This window comes from Leguminivora glycinivorella, chromosome 14 (genome assembly GCF_023078275.1).
Source record: "Leguminivora glycinivorella isolate SPB_JAAS2020 chromosome 14, LegGlyc_1.1, whole genome shotgun sequence".
In the NCBI taxonomy this organism is placed as follows: Eukaryota; Metazoa; Arthropoda; class Insecta; order Lepidoptera; family Tortricidae; genus Leguminivora; species Leguminivora glycinivorella.
This window is the reverse complement of record NC_062984.1, coordinates 16,716,030-16,741,584: the sequence shown is the minus strand read 5'-3', so window position 1 is coordinate 16,741,584 and position 25,555 is coordinate 16,716,030. Positions and strand designations below refer to the sequence as shown.

The window sequence follows — 25,555 nt, the reverse complement described above, 5'->3', positions numbered from 1 at the left end:
AATTTATATACAACAAATAGTATTTTTTACAGAGCAATGTTTGATATTGCACCATTTAATGTAATCAACTAAGGCAAAGTTTACTTTTAAACAAATAACTACATAATTATGAGAAGAGGTAGGTACACAGTAGGTAATGCATGTCGGTTTAAAGTCGTTTATCGTAAATAAACATACATCATATTGTTATCTGGTTACAAGAGGATACAACGACTGACGAGCAGGAACTTAAGAACATTACGTAGCATGTGATTGTCCTATCAATAAATAAAGAGGAAGTGTCAATTACGGGCCCTGCTATCCTATACACGGCTCTTGGATTTGTTGACTGTTTAGTAAACATGCAAGTTTACTTTTCAATTGTCTTCGGTATAGTTGTGTAAGTGTAATTTATATTACATGTCTTCGAAAACTGGAATACCAATCAATTCGATAGGTATTAGGTACATAATTTTATATAGTGTGTTTATCAGCCTTGCAGAAATAATTGAAGACAAAACAGCAGTTCTTATCCTCGCCAGAGGTGGATCTAAAGGCATCCGTCTAAAGAATCTACAACAAGTAAACAATTCGAGTTTATTAAATCGTGCAATTCACACGGCTAAGATTGCTGGAATCCGGGATGTGATTGTGTCAACGGATCATCCACTTATAGCCCTAGAAAGCTTCAAAAGTAAGTAGGAAAATATATCTATTGCCGCTATTTGTTTCAATAATCATTTCATGTTTATTTACAACATATCATTTTCAATATGATAGGTGGAGCTAGAGTTTTTCACAGAAGTTTGATCACAGCAACAGATTGGGCCCCTTCAATTTGGGGAGCTCTAGAGTTTTTAAGCAGCAAACCTCATGTTGAGATACTTATACTACTCCAAGTGACTTCGCCTTTCATAGAGCCAACCAGTTTGATACGTGCATTGAGGAAATTAAACTTCCCAGTTTCTTATGACTGTATATTTTCTGTTACGAGGTGAGATTACAACTTTTTAGTTCACAAAGTCTATTAAATAGAAAATTTTAAATTTTAAAATCCTAAGATGAGAAATATTAAGAAAAATATATTTCTTTAATTTTAAATAAATATTGCTTTTTAAATCTTTCTTTGCAGAAGTTATAAGCTTCGTTGGAAACCTGTAGGCAAAAGTATCACCCCAATCAATTTTGACCCTACAGCTAGACCTCGAAGACAAGATTGGGGAGGAGAGTTGTTAGAAACCGGTGCATTTTATATTGCTCGAAGAAATCTTGTTATGAGCGGATCATTTCAAAATAATAAGTAATACGAATTTGTATAAGTATCCACTATACATTTTTTTTATAATTATTTAATCAGAATAATCTTTGATATGTGGTGGATGGGATTAATGCAGCAACTAAACGCTAAATGTTTTTTTTTAATTTCCACCCGTCCCGTTCCACTCCGACACAACTACAATAAAATTGGAATGCAGCTTTCAAATAAAGTACCGTGGGAATCCACATTTGACGTCACTTTTAACTTTTCTCGCAATGCAAATTAGTTCTCTAGTGTATCAGTCACGTTGTTTACGTGTAACGTATAATTTACTTCTTAGTTCAGTGTTGTTTAAATAACTTTCTTTTGACGTTTTTTAGTTGCACAGTGTGGGAAGTTTCAGCAGCGGAAAGTTTCGAAGTGGATTCCTATCACGATCTTCAAGTAGCGAATGTCTTACTTAGTTCCAACTTAGCTTAAACTTTCAGTTCTCACAGGTATGCTCTGTTTTATTTACTGAATTTTACTACCATGTATTCAGAAAACATTGATATTACTAAGATTGAAACGTGAGTTATTATTTTCGTACTAAATTATTTAAAATAATGTCTAAACTTTTATTAAAGTGAGAACCTAACTCACTTACTACTTTTCCTTGTATACCCTAGAATAGAAATATAATTTTTTTGCTCCATGTTGTTATTATTTGTTGTTATTCGAAAATTAAAGATCAGAATCCAAGTATATAAAAATAATATGTCTGACATTGGTCTTTGTATATCTACTTATGCACTAGTTGTTTCATGATAATGATATTTCATTTATGCATGAATGTTTAAACAGATGGCCCATATTCATTGCATGTCCATATCTGCTTACATGTTCAAGAACTGTACAAAATGTACAATTGTCTGCATATTTATAAGCGTTTTGTTAGTCTAATAAGAAAACATCAAGGATTCAACATGTGGTTTTTAAAAATTATTCTATCCTATAACAAGTCTATAGATGTTGCTTGTCTTCATCTGTGGCTTGTCAGAAATGTACTTAGGGTACGAGCTATAGTAATCGCTGCAAAGAGATGTCAAATAGTTTATGTAAAGTTAAGGAATTATCCTGATGAGTTCTAATTTTTTTTAATTACGAGGATTGTAGTTTAGGAGGAAGTCATCCCGAACTTGTCTTTAGTGGCCAGTACCTACTGTAGTGATATCCATAAATTTTGTTCAATTATTTATATATTATTCCTCAATCTTTCCAGTAACAACCATGTCAAACCCTGAAATAATAACATTTGAAGATCTAGAGGCAACAGATGTGATCAGTGTGGAGTTGGTTCCGGAACGTAAAGGCCTCATTCTGAAGCACTGTGAATACTATGTCAGCTCACGGAGACACGGCACCACTGTGACAAGGAGATACAATGAGTTTGTGCAGCTGTATGATGTGCTGTATGCTAAGTACCCATACCGGTAAGTTTTACCAAAGAGGATTGAGTATTATAGAGAGTTACTGTCAAAGTAAAATGTGTAAACTGCCATCTCTCGACTCAAGCTTAAAACTTTTGAACCTCAGTTTTGACAATTTGGCCCATAATTGTTAGGTTGACATGTGTTAAAATGTCAAATATTAATATTAGCGCCATCTAGCCGAGCGTTCCCTAAAGGTGTAACACCATCTAGGCCACCGTACCTTATTCTCTAGGGCTTTGAGGTACGTTTTTTTCTTAGACTTTATTCGTCTATACGGATGTCTTTGGTTTTACTATACAATTTTCTGTTAAAATTACTTCCTGCTATATGGAACTTGCCTTTAAATTGTATACCATGCACAATATAAAGCATCAGATAATTATGAGAAAAATATGGACAGTAGTTATTTTTAAACCCAATTTCCATTTAATAATAATAAGTCAGATAGAAAGTAAATGAGTTGACCGTGATATCACTTAGCTTGATTTCATATTAGCAGATCATTCAAATTTGTGTTGACAGTTTTTGAAAAGAAGCTGATTTGACTAGAAGGAAAGTAGTCTATTTAAATGTGTACACAGGCAATCCAAGATTTAACATCGTCATGTACAAAAACCCAGGGTAACAAGCAAATTATTCATATAATTCCATAAATAGAGTAGCTATTGTTGTTTTAATTTGAACTTTATTATTTTTCCACTCACAAGCTCGGAAACACGTGTTTTGTCCTTTAATACCAGCGGGTAAAAACGCATTTTATCCACTAGTGGGTAAAGTAATTTGACCTTGAATAAAGTCAAATTAACTGCTTTAAAATTGATAAAAGTAGGTGAATATAGTAATAAAGATGATTTACCACCTGTGGAACTACTGGAAGCAGTGATGAACGCATTTTTTGCGTTGTAGTTTCCTCGCTGTAGTGAGGGGAAAAGTTTTGTGTTACACTCGGGTGCAAATGTATTTTACTTCTCGTGTGTTAAAAAACTCGCAAGTTCAGGATTCTATTCTCGAACCACTCGCTTCGCTCGTGGTTCAACTATAGAATCCTTTCACTTGCTCGTTTTTCAATTCCACACTCGGCGTTAAAATACAACTTTGCCCCCTTGTATAACAAATAACTAATCCTCATTGGTTCTCCTTGGGCTTGGCTTGTTGTCTCCTTTTCAGATCAAACTTGACCTTAGATAATGTAAATTTGCTAGTCTATCAGTGTTTAATTTGTACATGACTGATTGAGTGTATTTTTTATCTAATCCTTACTAGATAAGAACTTAAAGGTATTTAAAAACACTATTTAATTAATTGAGACACCATATCCACGGTGAAGTACCATGAACTCCCAACTACTTAGGTCTGATTTAGACGGCGTGCAAACTCGCATGCGATTTTAGTTACATTGCGGGCTGTTTAAGTTACATACAATTTTGCACAGCCGTCAATACCGCAATGTAATAAAACTCGTATGCGAGTTCTCGTACCGTCTAAATGGGCTCTTAGTTAGGAGTTCATGGCACTTCGCCATCGATATGCTATAAAGTATTAAGTAAGGTAAGGTGGGTGAAGATGGAAGGGATTTTCTTACGGGGTAATATGGAAAGCCACCTGTGGTGCTTCATTATATGGAGTATATTTCATCTTACCCCTCAAGAAAAGCCCTTCAATCTTTCCCCACCTTACCTTAAGCACAGTATAATAAAGAGTACTATCGTACAGTATGGCCACTCCCGCTCCCCGCTGAAAGCGCCGCCCACCCCCTCTCGGTTACCTCACAGTTACCGCCTGTCAAAAACGCGAACAGTCAACCTGTCATATCTCACTCATACAAGTATGGTACGCGTTCACCTACACGAGCTTATAATGTGTGCTAGGAACGCGCCTCTTTCATATATTTGATCACCAGTGTCCGAGATGTGCCTTAAGTCCTTACCTAAATTATATTCAATAAATATGCTTGAATCGTTTATTACATTCTTATTGCTTAAACACCGTATTTTGTGAACTTATTTTTAAATTGTTTAAATATGTTTCTCACAATTATTTGAAACTTTATTTCAAAGTGACAGAGTTCAAGTTTTGGTAATTTCTGTCACCTTTACGCCTGTTTAACAAGTTAAGCGGATTATGTGGTCAGTTCACCGTGTGGGAGGAAATGCGATAAGCGTTCATTATCAGCTTCCTCGCGTTTTATGACAGGATTCGCGACCTTGGCTTAAGCGATAAGCGACAGCGTATAGCGATAGCGACGGGCAAATTAGTTCACTTATGAACTCGTCTCGTTTACCTGTAACATAATAATAAAGGCTGAATTTTTCCCGTAAACGGCGCATTGTGTATGCTATTCGCTGTTCTGGACCATGGTACTCATATGACTCATATGACTCATGATATTATCTAAAATGTAAATGTCCTGGGATAAATCAGAAATGTTTAAAAAATCGCATCTATCTGAAGACTTTTCTTCTACTTGGACAAAATCTTATCTTTTAAAATTAACATACCATAAACATTTGTATTTCTATACGTATTGCATTATAATATACATCGCTCTATGCAGTTTTTTACGCCATAATAAAACTAAATGTAGGTAAGCTATGTCAACCCAGTTGGCCTCGAGATAAAAATTCAATCACGACTCGTTTATGTTGCAATAATATTATGTAATGTATGATGCTTCACAATTACGGGTTGTGGCAAAAAATAAAAATAACTTATTAATCATGATTATAATTACATTGTAATCATATACGACATAACAACATATTTGAGTTAAGCACTGGTCTGTCTTAATGTAATTATACACTGACAAAACACTGGACACTGGCAAAAAGTCGTAGGTACCTAAAACTATCTCTCCACGCCCCACTTTTAACTATTTTTATACAAAGTTGTGCACTCTGTATTGCTTTCTAGATGGATTCCTGTAAAAAAAGTACCTAATAATATTATTCCAAGTTATACAATTACCTAAATAGCTAAATTTCGTCGAAATCCGTTCTGCCGTATGTGGGTAATAGAGGGAGGAAAAAGTATAACATTTGTAACATTACCACTAAATGTTTAAAAGACTGAACCAATCAAATAACGAATACACATGCAATTTTTTTTCAGAGCCGTATGCCGCTTGCCCCCAAAACGCGTAGTGGTCAATGGGGGCAGCCCCCTTTTCCTCCAACGCCGCCGCGCCGCGCTCCAAAGATGGCTGACTCTTATGGCAAGACACCCCGTCTTAGCCCACGATGCCGATTTAAGAACGTTTCTGTGCGAGGCGAACTCGAGACTCGAAAAACCGAAACATGACGAGTTTACGTTGGCAGGGACACAAGAAAGCAGCTCTGTAAGTTGAACCTTATTACAGTTATTATTAACTGCATAAAGTCTAAGATGAAGCATCGTTCGGGACCTACGCGGCCCTTTTCAATCAACAATAATAATTTATTTCAGAATTTTTACATATAGCATGCTTACGGCTCAGCCACGACATTGGTCTAAGCACGACAGCGGCGAGCGGCGGCCATACATTGAAGCGAGACACAGCGATGGGACTTTTCATTCGCACGTTTGGCTGCCGCTCGCCGCTGCCGCGCTTAGACCAATGTCGTGGCTGGGCCGTTAGTACCTAACAACATAATTTTAATTTTCTACGACGCCCTGCGGGCCTAGCCGAAGTAGCAATAGTTGTCGCTAGTGGCGATCGAGACGCGGTCTGTTGCGGCACTACAGAAGAGCGATAGGCAGAGCTAACTACGATACGCTTAAATAAGCGTGCGAATGTGACGTTGGCGTATTCTGGCGTTATACCTTCCAAATATACCGTAACAAAGACATGAATCCCACGATACCGACTGAACTCTTTTGTGTGACAGACCCTTCAATATTCAGGGAAGATTTACGTTACCATTCAACATTACGATATTATGAATTTTTCCAGAGAGACATGACCACAGAAGAGATGCAGGCAGCTTTCGTGTCGAGCCAAGAACAACTGCGACTGGTACAGCTGGGCCTAGATAGGCTGTTCCAAATCTTCGAGAGAGGTTAGTCTTTCCATATAGTACATAGAGAGATGATAGAACACCTGTGTACTACGAGTACACAGTTCATAAATACGTGTAATTTTTTTCACCTTATCGGAATGGGTTAAGGTGAAGAAAAATACACATATTTATGAACTCGACTGTATCTAGGCTTGAGAGTTGTAATATTTAAGGGGCCGTCAGCGTTTCTAACCTTGTTGGTTACTTTAATTTGGAGACAGGAGGTGGTTTTGTTTACGTTTATCCTTAGATCTAGATTAAATTGGCTAATTGCTTGTTAAACTGAAAGTTCCATATTTTTAAGTGTATATTGAGACTTGATTAATGATCACAAACTTTTTTGGTAGATCCAATATTACTAAGTATCTCATTTTCAGCGGAAAGTCGCTGTGAAGCAGAAAAGGCGGATATAAGGGAACTTGGAGCGGGATTGAACGCGCTTTCCGCCACCAACGTGTCTGACGCCGCCCGCTGGTCGCCCGTGCGAGAAGCGCTCAAAGTTGCTGCTGAGTGAGTTTACTCTTAGAATACCAACTTACCAAGTCATACATTATAGAGTTTAAGTGTAAAGCCGGGTATAGAAGAACTTGGGGCTGGTTTGAGCGCGCTTTCCGCCACCAACGTGTCTGACGCCGCCCGCTGGTCGCCCGTGCGAGAAGCGCTCAAAGTTGCTGCTGAGTGAGTTTACTCTTCATACCATCTTACCAAAACATACATTATAGAGCTTAAGTGTAAAGAAAAGACGGATATCAGAGAATTTGGGACCGGTTTGAATGCGCTGTCTGCAACCAACGTGTCTGACGCCGCCCGCTGGTCGCCCGTGCGAGAAGCGCTTAAAGTTGCTGCTGAGTTCACTCTTATGACATACCAATTCATACTTTATAGCCTTTAATCAGAACCCGGAGCTGGTTTGAACGTGCTTCCCGCAACTAATGTGTCTGACGCTGCACGCTGATCGCCAATTTATTAGCAACAAGTCGTCAATTTTTGTTGACGAGAGTTTTGAGAGTTTGGACCTTATGTCATACATAATAGAGATTGTAACTTTTATATCTACAGTGCGATTAAAAGTTTGCTGAGCTATCAGCTCCACTTATTACACCATACAAATCCACTTTGTTGCACTACTTCAGAAATGTACATAGGAACACACACATTACAATAAATTTTATTACAGAGGTAAACAACAGGCGGCCTTATCGCTAAAGAGCGATCTCTTCCAGGCAACCTTTGGGTAGTGGAAACATGGTATCCATAACTTTAACTAATTAGGAGGTGCAAAAAAAAAAACGAAATTAAAACTAATTCATAGTAGCTAAAAATCATATACATAATACATATAATACCTACACACCACCATGTACCATGTATACTTTTCCTTGTTGTTCCCTAAGTCCCTACAGGTACTCACAGAAAATCAGCGTCGGCAAAGACATATACAGAGTGGGGCCTGTAACAAAGGCGAAGAATTGAACTCTAGGCTATTCTCCTTATACGGATCAACATTTGTTCGGCGACTTTTAAAAATAACTTGTATTTTGATTTTTATCACCCTTGAAAGTTTTTTCTAAGAGGTAATGTTTTGCGAATTCTGTTAAGTCTAAAGTGTGACAGACAACGTCAATGACAACAATAATGGCGTACATTGAAGCTAATATTTATTTTGTATGAAAAATTAAAAATTTAAAGACTTCATAATTTTTAAAAGTCACTGAACAAATGTTGATCAGTATAAGGAGAATAGCCTACAGTTCAATTCTTCGCCTTTTTTACAGGCCCCACTCTGTATAAGTCCGTATAGATAGATAAAGTCTAAGAAAAAAACGTACCTCAGTCCCACACAGAAAAAGGTACGGTGGCCTAGATGGCATTACACCTTTGGGGTACGCTCAGCTAGATGGCGCTAATACTAATATTTGACATTTTAAAACATATCAAGCTAAGAATATGGGCCCAATTGTAAACTTTTTTTGCAGGCTGGCCGTTGAGATGGGTGAAAATGCAACAGAAAACACGGACTTCACAGAAGATGGTATTGGAGGAAGGCTGCTGTTGGCTCTAGATGCTTTAGGAGCTTACAGGTAGGAATGAATAATCAATGTTACTTTAAAACCCTTTTGGTTTTCCTTCCTTTTGTAGTAGCTGTTTGGGTCGGGCTAGTGGCCTAGTGGTAAGAACCTAACAAAGTTGCAACCAGTGGCTCGTTTCTCGAAAGGTACAAGCCTTCTATTACAAGTGTGCTTCCATGACAACCCATACGATTTGACAGTTAGCGCACTTGTAATACAAGGCTTGTACCTTTCGAGAAACGGGCCCCTGGGCTTTCATGTAGGTAAATATCTGTACATTTCCTCACCTTAACTCGTAGCAATAAGATAAAAAAATGTACACATATTTATGAACTCGACTGTACAATAGTACATTACATCAGAGGTCGGGAAAATGAGGATTTCCGGCCAAATGGGTATATACGGCCGAGCGGGCGTGCGAGCGAGGCCGGATAGGGATACGAGGCCGGGAATCCGTTTTCACGCCAAGGCATGTATAGTGCTTTTCTCAAACATACAATGAAATAAAAAAAAATGCTCTAAAGGACAATATTTTATAAAAAAAAGTTACTTTGCAGGCCTAGGCCTAAAAAATAATATGAAATCCCTTTACAGTCCTCTCGAGTTGTTGCGCCCAAAAAGCGATACTTCCCAGCCCATTTTAAGGAACGTAAAGACAATATTTCATTGCATGTTTGAGAAAAGTAGTTTTTCAGAACTTATGTACAAAAACATCGTTTGCTAGAAAAAAATCGAGAGGATACTGGATAAATCCCAATAGGGCCTAGCTTGGAGTCGTATCTACTGTTGGATGAGATAAACCCAAGAGCGGCACATCTGTAAGCGGCACCTTGTCGTAGTCAAAGAGTTTATGTTCTAGAATATTATATTTTAAATTCTCCCTTCGTATACTCTAGTAATGTTTACTTTGCAGGGAACTGTGCGGGCGACTGACTCGGGGTTTACACGCCGAGCGAGCAGCGGCGGCCGCGCAACACAAGCACTCTGCCGCAAGTCAACTTTTGCGCGAGCGACATCGATATGCGCTGTGTTGCGCCACACAGGTACACAGATCGTGTATAGACCCCAATTACCTCCTATTTGACCCCCTTATTCATAAACGTACTGTAAAGTTATCAAGCCGATAAAGTTCGTTTGTCCCTTTCCGACGTATTGGTGTGATAGAAAAGGACAAACGATTTTTATCGGCTTGATAACTTTAGAGTACGTTTATGAATAAGGGCATTAAACTACTACTGATTCGTAGTCAATCAGTAGTAGTTTACGACTAGAACTGTACGACTACGTCGGTTGCACCGAACCGTCTATCATGATTCATGCGTCCGCAAAGTTTTTGGAAATTTCCATAGACTTCAGCTGTGTGATTTGTTGACTGTGGTTGATGCTAACTCGAGGCTTCCTCACCACGCTCTGCTGCGTCACACAAGTACAGTGAGATGCAAAATTGCATGGTGAAATTATGAATGAATTGATTGATAAATTCGCCATGCACATTTTGCAGCTACATAGCTATAGTACATGCTCCTTGTCTAGTATTAGTGTAAAGTCTGAGTGGACGCTCGGTCGGCGGGGCATGCAAAGGAGCGGGCTCGCCCGCATGCAGCGTGAGTGGTTCAGGACACTTGTTTTGTATGAGCTTCAATTGTAACTTCAGTAGCGATATACATTTTGTCAAAGGCATATGTAACTCCGTATAGACGGATAAAGTCTAAGAAAGCCATAGAGAAAAAGGTACGGTGGCCTAGATGGCGTTACAACTAGATGGCGCTAATATTAATATTTGACATTTTAACACATATCGAGCTAACAATATGGGCCAAAATGTCAAAACTGAGGTTCAAAAGTTTTTAGCCTGTGTCGAGAGATGGCAGTTTATACACTGTGATTACACATTTTACTTTGACAGTAACTCTCTATACCTAATACTCGATCCTCTTTGATTCTGTTAATATTAATTCATTTTCTTTTCGTATTCGAACCCCGTCTCATACCAAGTAGTTTTTCGGAACTTATGTGCGAAATGTCATTTTATATTAGTCGGTGAAGGGAAACATCGTGAGGAAACCGGACTAATTCAAATAAGGTCTAGTTACCCTTTGAGTTGGAAGGTCAGATGGCAGACGCTTTCGTAAAACTAGTGCCTACGCCAAATCTTGGGATTAGTTGTCAAATGTGGACCCCAGGCTCCCATGAGCTCAAAATGCCGGGATGACGCAAGGAGGATGATTAATTCATTTTTTTTGTTAATAGGAAGCGCTGCTGTCTCGCGCCTACGCACTGGCGGCAGTGGAATCCCTCCCGTCCCTGTTTCGCACGCAGGGCGCCACGCACGCACGCGTCGCCACTCTGTGGGCCGACCTGCACACGGCCCTTCGGCACGCCGCCAAACCGAAATAGACCGCTGAGGTATGATATAAGATATGTACATGTATGTAGTGTATACAATAGGCTACCTAGACTCATATCAAAATTGGCACAATAAACGATTGTTTTCTATAGAATTTGACTTAAGAAACGAATATTTATAGATTTGAGGTATTAAAAGTGCACGATGAGTAAGTATTTTTGACTAAAAATGATTATATATTTTTTTAAAAACGCTGTCGGCCATGTAGTGACGTCATAGGATTCCAACCTAACTTCATGTCGAATCATAAATTACATTAAATGTCATTTATGATTTAAATATAAAGCATGTCAATTTCTTTTGTTGAGATTTTACAAGAGATTTAGAGAATCAGATTTTATGATCGTATTTCATACTGCTTACGTGACGTGTTGTCATGTATCCCAACGATCCTACAAAAAGTCTACTTTCGTAGATAATGCCATACAACACAAACGCGCAGCCGTAATAAACATAATAAATATGCGATAGTCTGTGTCACAGGTGTCATAAAATCTAACAGATGGCGTTATTTTACCACCACCGACACAGCCACCCCAGACGTAGATATTCATGTTTCTCTTTCCTTAATTAATTAATAATTGGGCCTATATACGTTCCACTGTTGTGCACAGGCCTAATGAAAAATATTAGTTCACATTTATTACAAGGTACTTTTTTGTACGCCATTTGTTTAACATATTTTAATAATAAAGTTGCTCGTACGGATCCAATATTCGTTCATAATCGACCGATCGTATTTCTCTCAATTTCATATAAAAAGAAGAAAACCATATCTCATTAGCAGGGAGCGTACTTTTCATGCCGATGATATTAATCTGACGTCACGCTCCGTATAGGATGATCCCAAATAGTTTTAATGTAAATTTAAATCATTAGTCGTCAATCATTTTAATCGTGTACAAATTACTTTAAATACAGTAGTCCATTTACATGTGGCATAAATAATACCTACCTACTTGAAATGTGAAACGTGAATATATATATTTTTTTATATGTACACAAATTTAATTAAATAGTATTGTTAACAACACATTACAATAAATACGTAGATAAGAGAATTCATCTCTAACGTAAAGCATACCATCCTTCTTGTATTCATTACCATGCAAAGAAATTCATAACTTAAAATGATTAATGACTAATGATTAACAATTTACAATAAAACAATTTGTGATCACCCTATATGGAGCGTGACGTCAAATTGATGTCATCGGCACGAAAAGTACGCTCCCTGCTCATTAGTATACCTACAGTTTTTTATACTTAAGTTTACAAACCCAAATTACGAGTTAATAACATAGTAAACTGAAATAAATGTCATATACAAAAAAAAAGTGACCAAGGCCTCCAGTCCAAGTGTTCAAAGCTGGATTCGAACCACTGTCCGTTATCGCGACGGATGCCTAAACCACTCGGCCATTCGGACACAGTGGCAAGGGTCGAAATTTTCAAGTATATGACACAATTACCGAAGGCTTATGGCGCCTCCCCGGCCATGTCTGAGGTACAATAGAACCGAAACTAGTTCGACCTCCTAACTGAATCAACCCATGTGATTACGAGTTAGCGAAGAGAGATGGCGCTGCCGTGCTAATTCTTAGAACAAATTAATTTATCGTCATAGAGAATAATTTAATTTGTATTTTTAGTAGACACACTACTATTTTAACTATAAACTGAAATAAATGTCATATACAAAGAAAACCGGCCAAGAGCGTGTCGGGCCACGCTCAGTGTAGGGTTCCGTAGTTTTCCGTATTTTTCTCAAAAACTACTGAACCTATCAAGTTCAAAACAATTTTCCTAGAAAGTCTTTATAAAGTTCTACTTTTGTGATTTTTTTCATATTTTTTAAACATATGGTTCAAAAGTTAGAGGGGGGGGACGCACTTTTTTTCCTTTAGGAGCGATTATTTCCGAAAATATTAATATTATCAAAAAACAATCTTAGTAAACCCTTATTCATTTTTAAATACCTATCCAACAATATATCACACGTTGGGGTTGGAATGAAAAAAAAAATCAGCCCCCACTTTACATGTAGGGGGGTTCCCTAATAAAACATTTTTTTCCATTTTTTATTTTTGCACTTTGTTGGCGTGATTGATATACATATTGGTACCAAATTTCAGCTTTCTAGTGCTGACGGTTACTGAGATTATCCGCGGACGGACGGACGGACGGACAGACAGACATGGCGAAACTATAAGGGTTCCTAGTTGACTACGGAACCCTAAAAAAGTGACCAAGGCCTCCAAGTGTTCAAAGCTGGATTCGAACCAGCGTCCTCCGTTATCGCGACGGATGCCTAACTCGTGTCCGCTATGCCACCGTGTCCGAATGGCCGAGTGGTTTAGACATCCGTCGCGATAACGGATGACGCTGGTTCGAATCCAGCTTTGAACACTTGGAGGACTTGGCCACTTTTTCTTTGTATATGACATTTATTTCAGTTTATAGTTAAAATAGTAGTGTGCCTACTCATCATCATCATTCTCTTGCCCTTATCCCAGTCACTTGGGGTCGGCGCAGCATGTCTTTCTCTTCCATACATCTCTGTCACTCGTCATCTCATCATTAACTTGTTTTAGTTCCATATCATGTCTCACACAGTCCATCCACCTCTTCTTCGGTTTTCCCCTCCCGTTACTTCCGTCGCATGGTATGGACATGTAATGCGGAGGGATGAAAGGCATGTGACGAGAAAGGTATTACGAATGAATGTGGAAGGTGGTTCCACATTCATTCGTAATACCTTTCTCGTCACATGCCTTTCATCCCTCCGCATTACATGTCCATACCATGCTAGTCGATTCGCTCTTACTTTTTCAACAATCGGTGCTACTTTCAGGCTTCCTCTGATATACTCATTCTTTATCTTATCCATTCTTGTCACGCCACACATCCATCTTAACATGCCTCCAAAGTGTGCCTACTAAAAATACAAATTAAATTATTCTCTATGAGGATAAATTAATTTGTTCTAAGAATTAATAACTTAGTGCCAATCCAAATTGTATTTTATTGTATAAGACATACGCTAACGGCATCGAAGCATATTTGTCATTTTTTCAAACTTTACTATTATATTATTCATATAAACTGTTTAAGTCATAAATATTATATCCGTGTGTATAAATTAATTGTTGTCATTGTTGACGATTATTGTTATTCGTATAATAATTTACCAAATAATATGTTTTAAAATTGTACATTTCAAATGAAATCAAATGTCTTCCAAACCAATAATATTATATTTGAAGAATATTACCATTTGTAATTAGTTATACGATAGGTTACCTTTTAATTAAGCATAATAGGGTTTTGGGGTTTTATTATAAAGTACATTATTGCTACATTTAATAACATTTTTTCTTAATAATTTGAAGTGAAAAGTGGACCAAATTTATATATTTCATCTGTGATATTGTGTACCCGTATCTTTTGTCGGTGTTTCTATTGATGTGAGTAAGAAATTTGCTATTAATATGCTTAAAATATTGCTGTATTTATGTAAACTATATTTAGATATTTTTACATTATTGATATGAATGTTACAATGTTTTTTTTTGTTGAAGTTTCTGTATATCGCGTACCTTTTGGACAAAATAATTATATTACTATCATAAATTGTTTATCAGCGAATTTTTATTTACTCAAATCCAACCCCCTAATCCGTATCCTGACGATAAAGTACTTAATTAAAAAAAAGTCAGTTGCTTTGGACAATAGCCCGGTTAGCCTTTGAATAATGAATATGACTCAAATTGTGGGCGTCTCTCTGTTTTACTCCAATTAAGGCTTAATTTAAGGATATTTTAGGGCTTTTAGGAGACGTGGGCAGGATTTAACCAACTTGTTTTTCATTAAGTTGATTACAATATAACCTAACTTCTAGTATTAGTGAAATCTAATTAAGTAGTGTTAAAATAAATGATCGTAGAATACATTCATATTTCATAGGTTACTTACGGTTTATAAACGTGTGCCCGTCCGTCTGTCTGTCACGTCGATACTCTCTAAAATATGATAGGCATAGAATAAAATTATCTTCAACGAAATACTGTGAGCGTCAGGACCCCTGGACCACTACAGATATTTGATGTTTAGTACATACTAAAATTTAGTACCAATTTGATACTATTTGGTACCTGAGTACATATATTTGGTACCTCCACCGATATCGAAAAATCGAGCGAATAAAGTGGCTAGACATTCTGACGTCAGGATGTCTGGACCATTTTTGGTTTACATAGTTCTAGACAACACTACTAATTGATATCTTAGTCAATATTTACTACCTATTTGGTACCTGTCAATATATTTTTTTCAAATTTTTTTGGCGTACCAGAAAAAAGTTATGACGGAATTTAAAGTTGTGAGCCCGGCCGTGCCGTTGAAGTATGTAGCGCCAGTCAAAAGAATAGAGGCAAATCCGCCTGCCCTCCTGCGCGTCAACTTAAAAAGGAATTTATTTTTAGACACTCGCACATCATCTCTACTGACTAGTGGCATTAATATAGTCGAAATATAAAAGTTATTAGTGTAATTACACTAGTTTTCAACTTTAAATTCCATCATAACTTTTTTCTGGTACGCCAAAAAAATTTGAAAAAAATATATTGACAGGTACCAAATAGGTAGTAAATATTGACTAAGATATCAATTAGTAGTGTTGTCTAGAACTATGTAAACCAAAAATGGTCCAGACATCCTGACGTCAGAATGTCTGGCCATTTTATTCGCTCGATTTTTCGATATCGGTGGAGGTACCAAATATATGTGCTCAGGTACCAAATAGTATCAAATAGGTACTAAATTTTAGTATGTACTAAACATCAAATATCTGTAGTGGTCCAGGGGTCCTGACGCTCACGAAATACTTTGTATAACGAAAACTATACAATTAATTTGATGTTTTTTCCCGTTTAAATTTTGTACTGGATATTTTCATTAATCTGCACACAGTACCAGATAGTCTCATTTCATGCATTGATTCCAAAACGACTTAGGTATGCGTTCAATCGTATTCTAATCGCTGTTTAATAATACAAATGACATCAACTTCAACTGTATTGCGCGACTAAACAATGCTTCTTTTTTCATCAACACAACTAGGAATTACGTTCATCGATCTATACCTACCTACATTAGCTAAATTCCAACAAACAATAGATCTCTTTACCACAGACATATAATAGACGCTGTTTGTGTCGCTGTATGCTACGCATCTATTTCAATAGAGGGTGGATTAAAAAGGACTGAAAATAGAAATAAGATGTCATATATTAAAGAAAAAACCGGCCAAGAGCGTGTTGGGCCACGCTCAGTGTAGGGTTCCGTAGTTTTCCTTATTTTTCTCAAAAACTACTAAACCTATCAAGTTCAAAATAATTTTCCTATAAAGTCTTTATAGAGTTCTACTTTTGTGATTTTTTTCATAATTTTTAAATATATATTTCAAAAGTTAGAGGGGGGGGGGGACGCACTTTTTTTCCTTTAGGAGCGATTATTTCCGAAACTATTAATATTATCAAAAAACCGGCCAAGAGCGTGTCGGGCCACGCTCAGTGTAGGGTTCCGTAGTTTTTCGTATTTTTCTCAAAAACTACTGAACCTATCAAGTTCAAAACAATTTTCCTAGAAAGTCTTTATAAAGTTCTACTTTTGTGATTTTTTTCATATTTTTTAAACATATGGTTCAAAAGTTAGAGGGGGGGACGCACTTTTTTTTCCTTTAGGAGCGATTATTTCCGAAAATATTAATATTATCAAAAAACGATCTTAGTAAACCCTTATTAATTTTTAAATACCTATCCAACAATATATCACACATTGGGGTTGGAATAAAAAAAATATCAGCCCCCACTTTACATGTAGGGGGGGGTACCCTAATAAAACATTTTTTTCCATTTTTTATTTTTGCACTTTGTTGGCGTAATTGATATACATATTGGTACCAAATTTCAGCTTTCTAGTGCTAACGGTTACTGAGATTATCCGCGGACGGACGGACGGACGGACGGACAGACAGACAGACATGGCGAAACTATAAGGGTTCCTAGTTGACTACGGAACCCTAAAAACGATCTTAGGAAACCCTTATTCATTTTTAAATACCTATCCAACAATATATCACACGTTGGGGTTGGAATGAAAAAAATATCAGACCCCACTTTACATGTAGAGGGGGGTACCCTAATAAAACATGTTTTTCTATTTTTTATTTTTGCACTTTGTTGGCGTGATTGATATACATATTGGTACCAAATTTCAGCTTCCTAGTGCTAACGGTTACTGAGATTATCCGCGGACGGACGGACGGACGGACGGACAGACAGACATGGCGAAACTATAAGGGTTCCTAGTTGACTACGGAACCCTAAAAAATGACGAGCACCACGGTGGCGAGGTGGCCTAGGGGTTCATGGCGTTAGCCCGGATTGCTGAAGACGCCGGTTCGAATCCGGCCTTCACCACTGGTGGTGCTCGTCATTATTTCTTTAATATATGACATCTTATTTCGATTTTTAATTTATATATAGTAGTGTGACTACTTAAAAAACACAAATCAAAATATTTGTTAAAATAATTTGATTTGTCCCCATAGTTGCGTAAAAAGGACTGTTCAAACTTTGCATGGTGACTTTTGAGGTCATAATTAATAACTTTTTTCTACTCCCGTACTGTTATTCGTGAGTTACAAGGTCGTGCATAGAACTTTAAAACCCTACATAAAAGATGTCAGGACAAGTCTATCTAGTCTATACCCTGAAAACATTTAGTAGCAGTCGCACGATATAGCTGTTTTACAGTTCAGTAAATACATTGCTACCAACTTAACAAACCAATTCGCAGAGTCGAGACTCCTTCGTTTTCTGCTGCGTTCATTGGCGACGCGTCGAATCGCATTCAAATGTATAGAACTCGATTCAACTCGGCTCGATTCGTCTTAGTGGCCAGGCTTCAAAGAACCATACCATAGACAGTTTTATTTTCATGTTTGCACTCAAACTGCATATTCAAAATGGTAGGCGGTCCACCTAGATAACTAAGATGACTGAAAGTAGGTATTTGTTGAATTTATAATTTTCTTTCAAAATAAGTGCTTGGTCGTAGAAAAAGTATTGTATGCAACGGTGTTTAACTGAGTCAAAAAATGCTCGTGGCGTCGTTATTAACAATTTTCGGCTTCGCCTCAAATTGTTACCCACGCCACTCACCTTTTTTGACCTCTTTTAACCACCAGTTGCATAAAATACTATTACCAATACTCTAATTGCGAAAAAAAACCTCAAAAGTCACTATGCAAAGTTTGACCGGTCCTTTTTATGTCACCGATGACACACGTACCTACCTGTAGGTGTGCATAGAGTGTATTAATAGGAATTACGGAAATTAGTAGTATTTTTCGATTCCAAATCGGAATCCTTATACGATCACTGAACACTTTGTTGTCTGTCAAGGTCCGTCTCTCTGTCTGTCACTCTCTGGGCAATCAAAATTAATATGTAGGATACTTCCCTACCTATAACTATGAAATTTTGCAAATAATATCATTTTTAACCCCCGACGCAAAAACGAAGGGGTGTTATAAGTTTGACGTGTCTGTCTGTGTGTTTGTCTGTCAGTCTGTCTGTCTCTGTGTGTGTCTGTCTGTGGCATCGTAGCTCCCGAACGGATGAACCGATTTAGATTTAGTTTTTTTTTCTGAAAGCTGAGTTAGTCGGGAGTGTTCTTAGCCATGTTTCCTGAAAATCGGTCAACTATGTCGCGTTCGGGGGTTTTTTCAAAATTTTAATTTTGTGGTTATATGCTAGTTACACGTACTTACAAACTTGCTCTTGACCGGTTTTATTTATACATATAGGTACGGCATAATATGTAAATTTATTTCTTGAATCAATTAAATATTTAACTATAAAATAATTGGCAACGCATAAATGGCTCTGATGTTGCTTACCTATGTATATGGCCGATGGTGACTGCTACGCAAAACAAAGGACATGACTTTAAAAACTGATAGAAGGACTGATGCACGCCCTTCCCATTTGAGGCACGGAACCCTAAATAGAAATTTGACGTGTGGAACAAACTTTCTTTATAAGTATATATTCTTTTTTTATAAGCCGCAAATGGGTTTCAAATAGTCCTACCGGCCGGCCTGATTATCTACTCGTTGAGGTATAGGTATGTCTGTTGTGTTTACAGTGCTATTCAATACTTGCTATTCGGTCACTACCTCGTCTCTATTTACAAACACTCGCTTCCCTGCGAGTCCGATGTCACTGCCAATATCAGTATTTTTTCAAACGCCGCACCAAATGGAATTGTACATATTGCTCTTCGGTCTAGGCCTAGCCTCGGCAGAATATAGCTTAGACTACGGACACATAGAAGCTTTCTTGAAAGAAAGAAAATCGGCACAGAAGTCGAAGAATGGTCCACTATTTCATATATCATCTCCAGTTGGCTGGCTTCGAGATCCGGCAGCCTTCATTTATTTCAAAAACCAATATCACATCTTTTACGAATATCACCCTAACAACGGCGCGTGGGGGGCTGTGCACTGGGGCCACGTGGTCAGTTCGAATTTGGTTGATTGGGCACACTATCCCCCAGCTCTCGTGCCGAAAGACTACTACGAGAAACAAGGCTGCCTCGCCGGGAGTGCCATCATACATGATCGCTATCTAACTCTATTCTACACTGGCTACGCGCTCAGGAACTCCAAGAGCTGGCAGACTCAGAACGTTGCTATCAGCACCGATGGAATCATCTTTCAGAAGTATCTTTACAATCCGGTCATTAGGGAAGACTTGCATGGCGTTGGCAATTTCAGGAACCCCAAGGTGTGGAGGCATAAGAACAACACCTACATGATGCTCGGGACTACCTCTAGAGAACAACTGGGCCGGCTGGAACTTTATACCTCCGTGGACATGAATATGTGGACTTTCAATAAGACTCTAGCAGAATCCTACGGAGATATGGGTTTCATGTGGGAAAACCCTGATATGATCGACATGGAGGGCATGGACGTTCTGATCTTATCCGTTCAAGGTATTCAGGCGGACTGCTTTAGATTTAAAAACATGTATCAAACTGGCTACATTGTCGGGCACTTCGAATACGATAAACTGGCTTTTGAGAACATGGAATTATCGACGGCGACATTTAACGAACTAGACCATGGTCATGACTTCTATGGTGTGAAGACTACAATATCTCCGGATGGGAGGAGGCTTCTAGTAGCAGGATTAGGAATGTCGAGCTTAGCAGAGTCCCGGCACGGCTGGGCGAACATGCTCACCCTGGTGCGGGAGATACAACTGAATAAAAGAGGAGAAATGCTTATGACGCCTGTCAGGGAAGCTAAACAACTTCGCAGAGAAATCCTCGAGCGCGCTTGGTATTCTCCTGGAGGTGCTTTCACGTCCGACACTAAATATTTTGAGCTAATTTTAAACACTACAACCGCTACTAGAGACATAAGTCTCACCTTTGAATGGGGTGACGGCACTCAGTTCAAAATCGGGTATTCCTCTGAACATCGGTATGTGACTGTAGACAGAGGAAGGGAGGACGGAGTGAGGCGCGCGGACTGGTCTCCTAAAGGAATCGTCCATTGGCGTATCTTTATGGATTATTGTGCTGTGGAGGTATATTGTGGAAGCGGTGAAGTAGTATTCACGAGCAGGATACCTCTACCACGAGGTCGTGTGGTGGTTAAAGTGGGGGGAGAAACAATGGTCCACATCACGCAGTATAAACTCAGGAGGGGTGTTGGTTACAGTAGAATTTCAAGCAAGAAAATGAAGTATGAATATCGAAAGAAAGTTGAAAAAAAGGCAAAGACGAAGGCTAATAAAATCAGTCTTGATGATTATTGAATTGGTAAATAGAGGTTATTATGTTCGTTCGAGCGTGTTGTGCAATTTTTGACTATTGTTGTTCAGAGCATGAAAATGTTAAACAAATTCTCTTTTTCCTAAGTGTGTGTGTCTAACCGGCATAAGATCGAACTTCGGTTGGGTTTTATAAACTAAGTCACAATTTTAAATATTTAATGTAATATAATAGGATCAGGCCAAGCTAACTCTGCGGTGATTACTACTTATAACACAAATCGATAGGTAGGTATGTATTATTTTGAACTTCAAACTTCTATGAAATTATGACGTTTAAAATAATAAAATCGCTGTAGAGAACTTATTAGTCTGACTTCTTATAGACCCCGAGCCACGAATTCCAATTGCCTAATTAAACAGCAGGAGGAGTCAGTTGCCGCTTTTTGGTGAATTGAAGAATGGCACCCACCGAAATACGTACAAAAATTGTAAATTCAGTCAATACCGCCCGTTTCATACGTTGTCAGACGATATTTTAGAAGCTATTATGAACAAAACAATTGGCAATCGGCTGTATCGCGGTGGAAAAACTGTCAACAAAGCTGCAGCTGACTGCTCCTGCTGGTCATTATTTATGGCCGTTAACCACCATATAAGATATTCATATTCATTTTATTGGTAGTGTTCAATTACATGTCAACATATTGCGCGAGACGCCATGAATGCCATGATTGACGAAATTCTGACCGCCCGCAGTCGATTAGGTTTTTTTTTTACCAATCTAGTAAATATTTGATTGTGTGGAACCTAATATAATTTTAATAATATCAGGAATAATATTTCAAACAATCGGTTAGGTCTATTTTGCAATTGACTCATCCGATGCGTAGGTATCCGGTGTAGGGTAGGGGTAAATATCCCAACTGGATGCTTTTACGGAACTTTCAGAAGTTGTAACTGAGAATAGGGATTATAAATTTACAGTTAACATTGTTGTCGATAGTACTTACAATTCTAACGAAAATTATTAAGCTAGTTCAAGCGTTAAAGCAAAATTAGGTTTGTCAAAAACAATGTTAATTAAAATAAAATAATTAAATTTAATTAAGCAGTACACAATTCGATGTCATATTTTTTTAATATTATACTAAATATTATTATTTATAGGTACTATTCTTCCGAATAAAGAATATGCTATTCTTCTGAAGTGTCAACAACATTAAAATCCATAATAAACATGAGCGCTGATCTGACTATTGGGAATCGAATTGGCAGCCATGACTTGAGTCGGCTGAAAAGATGATCCGGTAAAAAATGCGTCGTAGGGCCCATCATTTGCCATGTACCTATAATATATCTTAACTTTTTTCAGGTGTTTTATACGTATATACATACAACCACCAGTAAGGTCTAGTTTACCCTTCGGGTTGGAAGGTCAGATGGCAGTCGCTTTCGTAAAAACTAGTGACTACGCCAAATCTTGGGATTAGTTGTCAAAGCGGACCCCAGGCTCCCACGAGCAAGTGGCAAATGCCGGGATAACGCAAGGAGGATGATGATGACATACAACCACCATGAAGGGGTAGGCAGAGTAGGTACATGAAATTACTCGATTTTCAGTGCCACTCTTGGCAATTGAGGGATTGAATGAAAATTAAATTGTGACATTGCAGTGACAGGTTTCCAGCCTCTCGCCTACGCCACAATTTAACCCATATCCCACAGTCGACTTTTACGACACCCACGGGAAGAAAAGGGGTGGCGAAATTTTTTACTCGTCACCACTAGCTTGTTTCATACTTTAATGTTAGCTGTTAGGTAGATAAATTTTAATAATACATTGTATTTTTTATATAAATTATGTTTTATTTATTCCTTCCAAAAAAACACATGATTATCAAACATTGGAGTATCCGAATTAGTCTATCAGTCAGTACCTACTTCGAAGAACTTAGAATAACATTTCGAGGGGTTGTTCGCGACTCTGTTCGGGGTGGTTCTGAATTAATTATTAGGTTAACACATTAACTGCCAGTAGGAATGACTTTGTACGAAAATGAACACGGGTATGTGTCGCCGACACCGAACGTGTTAAGTATCAGTATTACTAAGCGTGTGAGTAGGTATGTCGGTTTATAGGCTTGGTTTCTGCGTCTCGACGTCATACTCGGAAAATTGCGTCAATTTTGCGTGATGGGTTCCCGGTATTCCTGCCAACCCAACTCTACCAGATAGCCTAGCAGACCCTTTATGCCGACGACTTCTGGGAGACACCGGTGACCCGAGGTGTTGTGCCCATAGAAGTAAGAGGAAGAAGTAGTAAGCGGCGAAATGATATGTCTGTGGCTGTGCCCGCAGTAGCTATGTATTATGTATCTATCAAGTTAATCAAGGGTGTTGGTCTGTGGTATATGCGTCGTTTGATCCCAAGTAAGTACATTTGTATCAAAAGGTCACACACACGAGACAATAAAACATTAAAACCAATTTCATATTTTTCAGTTTCCTGGCATGTTTGTTTTTCTCAACAACGTTTGCGCGGTCGGTAAAATTTGAGCCCAGCCGATTCTCTAACAACATCCCCTTTCTCACCTGCAAATATAACTTTGGAGTCTGTACATTTCTCCAGAGAGTAGCCCACGCAGTGTCGTGCGCAATCTTGGTGACAAAGAAATGGGCACTCGGGAGTCAACTTGTCTGTCAAGATGAATATTCCGCCTACATGCCTCGAACACAGAATGGTTAAACGAATTAGATTAATGTTTTACGTCATCAGTTAAAACCGATAATTTTCTTGCTGAATTGCAGGGTTAGCGAGGGCTAGGGCAGGGATGGCGAGTTACGATACCATATTCGGAAACTTGAGTATTAAACTAATATGGCAACATAATATGGCCAAAATGAGTAGCTAAGTATCAGAAGGTTTCTGTAGCTAGGAGTTCTGAAATAGGCATTCTGTATTTGTGTGAAGCAATTCTTGGAGACAAGATGTCTATTTACCTATAAGCTAAGTTCAAATAAATTAAATAAAAAAAGTTTTTTAAGTTAAAGCTTTTATCTCGTCCCCAAAGTGTACCAAAAAGTAGAAAATAATTTTAATACTAATTCATGGCGTAATAGGGATGTGACCATGACCACCCCATCGCCCACTGGTTTTACCACTGCAATCAGTCAACGCAGGGCGAGCTGTTGGGGCGAACAGCGACCCCACGTACCCGAGTGCTCCTGGGGAGTTCTGTTACCCGTAAGGCGGGTGGGTGGGACAGGACTCTCTACCTCTGGCTTGCCTTGCCTGGCCGTCCAGAGTGGAGTCGTTAGGGCTACATGTCCCAGGGATGGAAGTGAAAATTTGCATAAGACGCGAGTTGGTACAGTGGCTTTACAGCCACTGCGCAGAAAGCGGTGTACACCTCTCGACACCCTTGAGTCCTCACACCGGTGTTGCCCTTGAGCCATCTTGGATGTCGCTTTTTGTGGGGGCCCATCTTGTGGGGAAGAGTCACCGTCTGATGGAAATAAAATTGAATACCTTTTTATTAGGCAGGCGTCCGGTTTTTTATCTCACAGCCCAGTATTTAGTCCATCACTTTCATCCAATAGCTCAGTCCATTTTAGATGCAATTAACTCTCAAATAGTCCTTACACCCTGTTGGGTGTTGCCTCTGCGTGTGTCCCATGATACGGGCAAGGGCAGCATCCGCTCGGTGTACCCCTTACATTTCATTAAAGTGACAAAAGGGACTCTACGCGTTGGCTTCGGCCCCGCGCACGCCTCCAAGAGCCGGTCCGGAACACCATTGTTCCGGAGATCGGAAAGACATATTCATCACTTTACTGTAAAAGTTCCTAAATATCTACAAACGAAATAGCAAAAGTTATCGTATTTACCAAAGAAGAACTTTCGAAATTGAAATCCGGTGGCGGCGTCTAATTTCAGTAAAAGGGTATCTTGTCCGCCTATACGGAATCTTGAGAGTAAATACGTCACGGCCTCTCTTGTGACGTCATTAGGGGGTTTCCCAAAGACTATAAAAACAGAGTGGTCACGTGATGCATACATTTTCTTATCGTACTCTTGTAAGAAACGAAAAGCTGAAGATGAAAGGTTATTGTCTATTATTGGATAAAGGATATTTCAAATAATTATTGTGATGCAACTACGTAGTGCAGGAGAAGATATTACATAAATAATAAGTTGCCCGTTCCTTAATTAGTTGTTCTATGTCAAATGATACCAGCCTTCAGATGCACTCGAATAATGGTATAAAAAATTTATACCATTACTTACCAGACTTCAAGGAGATTATCAATTCGACAGTTTTTTTTTCAGAAAAATTGTTTCGCGCAGTGTAAAATAATAGGTTTGTAAAAAAAATAATTAAACGTTATAATAAGATAATCGCATCATAATACAAACACTAATTAAGCTACGAAAGTTACAAGTAGCGGTACGTAAGAGGGTGCGCACCTGGCGACAAAGTC

The 25,555-nt window shown here is 38.4% G+C and overlaps 2 protein-coding genes across 4 annotated transcripts; both read left to right on the top strand.

Moving 5' to 3' along the window:
* The first annotated feature begins 243 nt into the window (after positions 1–243).
* Positions 244–12,113, top strand: LOC125233284 (sorting nexin-8). 3 transcript variants are annotated; one of them, XM_048139239.1, is made up of 9 exons: positions 244–379; positions 462–673; positions 2,499–2,709; positions 5,818–6,043; positions 6,638–6,743; positions 7,121–7,253; positions 8,720–8,824; positions 9,726–9,855; positions 11,063–12,113. In XM_048139239.1, the coding sequence occupies exons 1-9, from the start codon at positions 342–344 to the stop codon at positions 11,207–11,209; spliced, it is 1,308 nt and encodes a 435-aa protein (XP_047995196.1). In that variant the 5' UTR covers positions 244–341; the 3' UTR covers positions 11,210–12,113. The 3 variants fall into 3 exon arrangements, with proteins under 3 accessions (XP_047995196.1, XP_047995197.1, XP_047995198.1); XM_048139240.1 differs by having other exon boundaries at positions 268–379; positions 474–673; XM_048139241.1 differs by lacking the exons at positions 244–379; positions 462–673 and adding an exon at positions 1,504–1,734.
* Positions 12,114–19,335: 7,222 nt separating this feature from the next.
* Positions 19,336–22,525, top strand: LOC125233459 (sucrose-6-phosphate hydrolase-like). The gene has a single exon (XM_048139490.1). The coding sequence runs from the start codon at positions 19,415–19,417 to the stop codon at positions 21,113–21,115; it is 1,701 nt and encodes a 566-aa protein (XP_047995447.1). The 5' UTR covers positions 19,336–19,414; the 3' UTR covers positions 21,116–22,525.
* The last annotated feature ends 3,030 nt before the right edge of the window (positions 22,526–25,555 follow it).

What these genes read in the sequence shown, in the direction of transcription:
- LOC125233459 (XM_048139490.1), top strand. Translation starts at nt 19,415, where the DNA reads ATGTCTGTTGTGTTTACAGTGCTATTCAATACTTGCTATTCGGTCACT.
- LOC125233284 (XM_048139239.1), top strand. Translation starts at nt 342, where the DNA reads ATGCAAGTTTACTTTTCAATTGTCTTCGGTATAGTTGT. An exon ending in GTTCCAAATCTTCGAGAGAG is followed by an intron (nt 6,744 to 7,120) that starts GTTAGTCTTTCC and finishes TCTCATTTTCAG; the next exon opens with CGGAAAGTCGCTGTGAAGCA. An exon ending in GCGCTCAAAGTTGCTGCTGA is followed by an intron (nt 7,254 to 8,719) that starts GTGAGTTTACTC and finishes CTTTTTTTGCAG; the next exon opens with GCTGGCCGTTGAGATGGGTG.